At 58.0% G+C, this 3,337-nt stretch overlaps 1 protein-coding gene across 1 annotated transcript; it reads left to right on the top strand.

Annotated features, from left to right (window-relative positions):
* The first annotated feature begins 1,879 nt into the window (after nt 1-1,879).
* Nucleotides 1,880-2,952, top strand: LOC108804027 (G-protein coupled receptor 4-like). Its single transcript, XM_018575795.1, has one exon. It carries the CDS (start codon nt 1,906-1,908, stop codon nt 2,950-2,952), a length of 1,047 nt encoding a protein of 348 aa, XP_018431297.1. The 5' UTR covers nt 1,880-1,905.
* The last annotated feature ends 385 nt before the right edge of the window (nt 2,953-3,337 follow it).

The raw sequence follows: 3,337 nt of genomic DNA, 5'->3' as shown, positions 1-3,337 counted from the left end.
CAATGCGGAGTCTCCTCTTCTCCCCGTACAATGCGGAGTCCTCCCCCTCCCGTGTGATGGAGGACTCTGTGTCTTCTCCTCAGTGTCGGGGATTTGATGGAATGTGTTTATTATTCTTTGGTTTCTGAGATGGAAATATTTCTGGAGCCCAACACACCCTGCGGGGAAGCTGCATGGAGTACGCTCCATACCATGTCAGTGCCACATGGGGCTCAGTGGAACATTTCTACATCAGAGGCTCCTCTGAACCTCCGAATTCCAGGACTTGTAGTCTATGACCCCTCTGCGGTGACCGGAGGATTCCACACAGTGCGTCCGGGACTGGCGGCGGCACCGAGAGACGAGAACAACATTCCGAGGTCTTCCACCACACAGGAGGAAACAAGGGAGAGGAGGATGAGGATCAGGAGATGAGGAGGAGGATCAGATGAGGAGGCTCAGGAGATGAGGAGGAGGCTCAGGAGATGGAGAGGAGGATCAGGAGATGGAGAGGAGGCTCAGGAGATGGAGAGGAGGATCAGGAGATGGAGAAGAGGATCAGGGGATGGGGAGGAGGATCAGGAGATGGGGAGGATGATCAGGAGATGATGATCAGGAGATGGGGAGGAGGATCTGGAGATGGAGAGGAGGATCAGGAGATGGGGAGGATGATCAGGAGATGGAGAGGAGGATCAGGAGATGATGATCAGGAGATGGGGAGGAGGATCAGGAGATGGAGAGGAGGATCAGGAGATGATGATCAGGAGATGGGGAGGATGATCAGGAGATGGGGAGGAGGATCAGGAGATGGAGGATCAGGAGATGGAGAGGAGGATCAGGAGATGGAGAGGAGGATCAGGAGATGGAGGATCAGGAGATGGAGAGAAGGATCAGGAGATGAGGAGGATCAGGAGAGGAGGATCAGGAGATGGGGAGGATGATCAGGAGATGGAGAGGAGGATCAGGAGATGATGATCAGGAGATGGGGAGGAGGATCAGGAGATGGAGAGGAGGATCAGGAGATGATGATCAGGAGATGGGGAGGATGATCAGGAGATGGGGAGGAGGATCAGGAGATGGAGGATCAGGAGATGGAGAGGAGGATCAGGAGATGGAGAGGAGGATCAGGAGATGGAGGATCAGGAGATGGAGAGAAGGATCAGGAGATGAGGAGGATCAGGAGAGGAGGATCAGGAGATGGGGAGGATGATCAGGAGATGGGGAGGAGGATCAGGAGATGATGATCAGGAGATGGAGAGGAGGATCAGGAGATGGAGAGGAGGATCAGGAGATGGGGAGGAGGAGCAGGAGATGGGGAGGATGATCAGGAGATGGGGAGGAGGATCAGGAGATGGAGAGGAGGAGGATCAGGAGATGATGATCAGGAGATGGAGGATCAGGAGATGAGGAGGAGGATAGGAGATGGAGGATCAGGAGATGGAGAGGAGGATCAGGAGAGGAGGATCAGGAGATGAGGAGGATCAGGAGAGGAGGATCAGGAGATGGAGAGGAGGCTCAGGAGATGAGGAGGAGGCTCAGGAGATGAGGAGGAGGATCAGGAGAGAGTGATCATGTGACCTCGCTTCTGTGTACAGGTTTTGTTCTGTGCCGGGATGAAGGGAATGCGATTGGCCTCAGATCTGAATGGTGCTGCAACCAATCGTTGTGTATCGGGGGCCACGCCCACATTTATATATTTCATCCTTCTTCAATATGGCGGCCGGAGCTCACTGGAGTTCGCGGTGTCACTGATGTTAATCCTTCTCCACAGACCCAGCGATGGTGCCGCCCAGAGGAGGAGTCATGACATGAACCCCCATATGGTACAAAGCCCCCCACCAGGGGCAGGAAGGAGAGGAGCGGCGTACCGCGGACGAGGGAGTGTACACACCGCGTTGTCACCTGGCATCTTCCCTTGCGTCCACCATGCCTAACACCACGCCGGATGCCTGCAACGTGGACTCGGATTTGGACGGCGTCCTCCCTCCGTCGCTCTACGCCGTGGTCTTCGTGGTCGGTCTCCCGGCAAATCTGCTGGCGCTGTGGGCGGCGTGGCTCCAGGTCCGGAAAGGTAAAGAGCTGGGCGTGTACCTGCTGAACCTCAGCCTCTCCGACCTCCTCCTCATCTGCGCCCTTCCCCCGTGGACAGACTACTACGTGCGGCGGGACGTGTGGGGCTACGGGCCGGGGGCCTGCCGACTTTTCGGATTCGTCTTCTACACCAATCTGTACGTGGGCGCCGCCTTCCTGTCCTGCGTCTCCGCTGACCGATATCTGGCCGTGGCGCACCCGCTGCGCTTTCCCGGTGCCAGGACCATCCGTTCGGCCGCCGCCGTCTCTGCACTGGTCTGGGTGGTGGAACTGGCCGCCAATACTCCACCGTTGTTCAGCGACGCCATCACCCGGGACCGCTACAACCACACCTTCTGCTACGAGAGTTACCCCCTCTCCGGGACCGCAGATGCCCTGGCCAACGTGGGGAGGGTATTAGCTGGATTCTTATTGCCCTGGGGCATAATGCTGGTCTGCTATGCCGGATTACTGCGGGCGCTGAAGGACAGCGCGTCGTGCGAGCGAAGGGAGAAGAGGAGAGTGCGCAGGCTGGCGCTGGGCCTTCCGTGCGTGGCCCTGCTGTGCTACGGGCCCTACTACGCGTTGCTGCTCCTGCGCAGCGTGGTCTTCCTCGTCGGTGGAGATGCCGGAGCCGCAGGCAAAAGCTGCGCACTGGAGGAGAGGCTTTTCCCGGCTTACCACGCCGCCCTGGCCATGGCCACGCTGAACTGTGTCGCTGACCCCGCCCTCTATTGCCTGGCGTGTCCCGGGGCGAGAGGGGAGGTGGCAAAGGCAATAGGGCGGGTGGTGGCGTGGGCAATGGGAAAGGACAGGACTGGGTGGCTGGAAGGGGGAGGCCGAGGACACCGAGGTGAGGAAATGGGGATGGTGGAGATGGCCGGACGAGGGGCCGTGGTATGAGCCGGGGGGGGGGTGAGGGGGGAGACGCTTCCGCTGAGCAATAAATGATTCCAACACCTTCCAGACAAATGTGTTTCTTCTGCCGCACACAACACGGCACAGGACAAGGCACAGAATAATGTGTTTCTTCTGCCGCACACAACACGGCACAGAACACAGCACCCAACACGTCACAGGACACGGCGCACACACACACACACACACAACACAGAACACGGCACAGAACATGGCACACACACAACACGGCACAGAACATGGCACACACACAACACGGCACAGGATAATGTGTTTCTTCTGCCACACACAACACGGCACAGAACACGGCGCACACACACACACACACACACACACACACAACACAGAACACGGCACAGAACATGGCACA

Source organism: Nanorana parkeri, unplaced genomic scaffold (assembly GCF_000935625.1).
Source record: "Nanorana parkeri isolate BGI_ZX_2015 unplaced genomic scaffold, ASM93562v1 scaffold4817, whole genome shotgun sequence".
NCBI lineage: Eukaryota > Metazoa > Chordata > Amphibia > Anura > Dicroglossidae > Nanorana > Nanorana parkeri.
The sequence above is the reverse complement of the archived record's forward strand: the minus strand, read 5'-3'. Positions and strand labels throughout refer to the sequence as shown.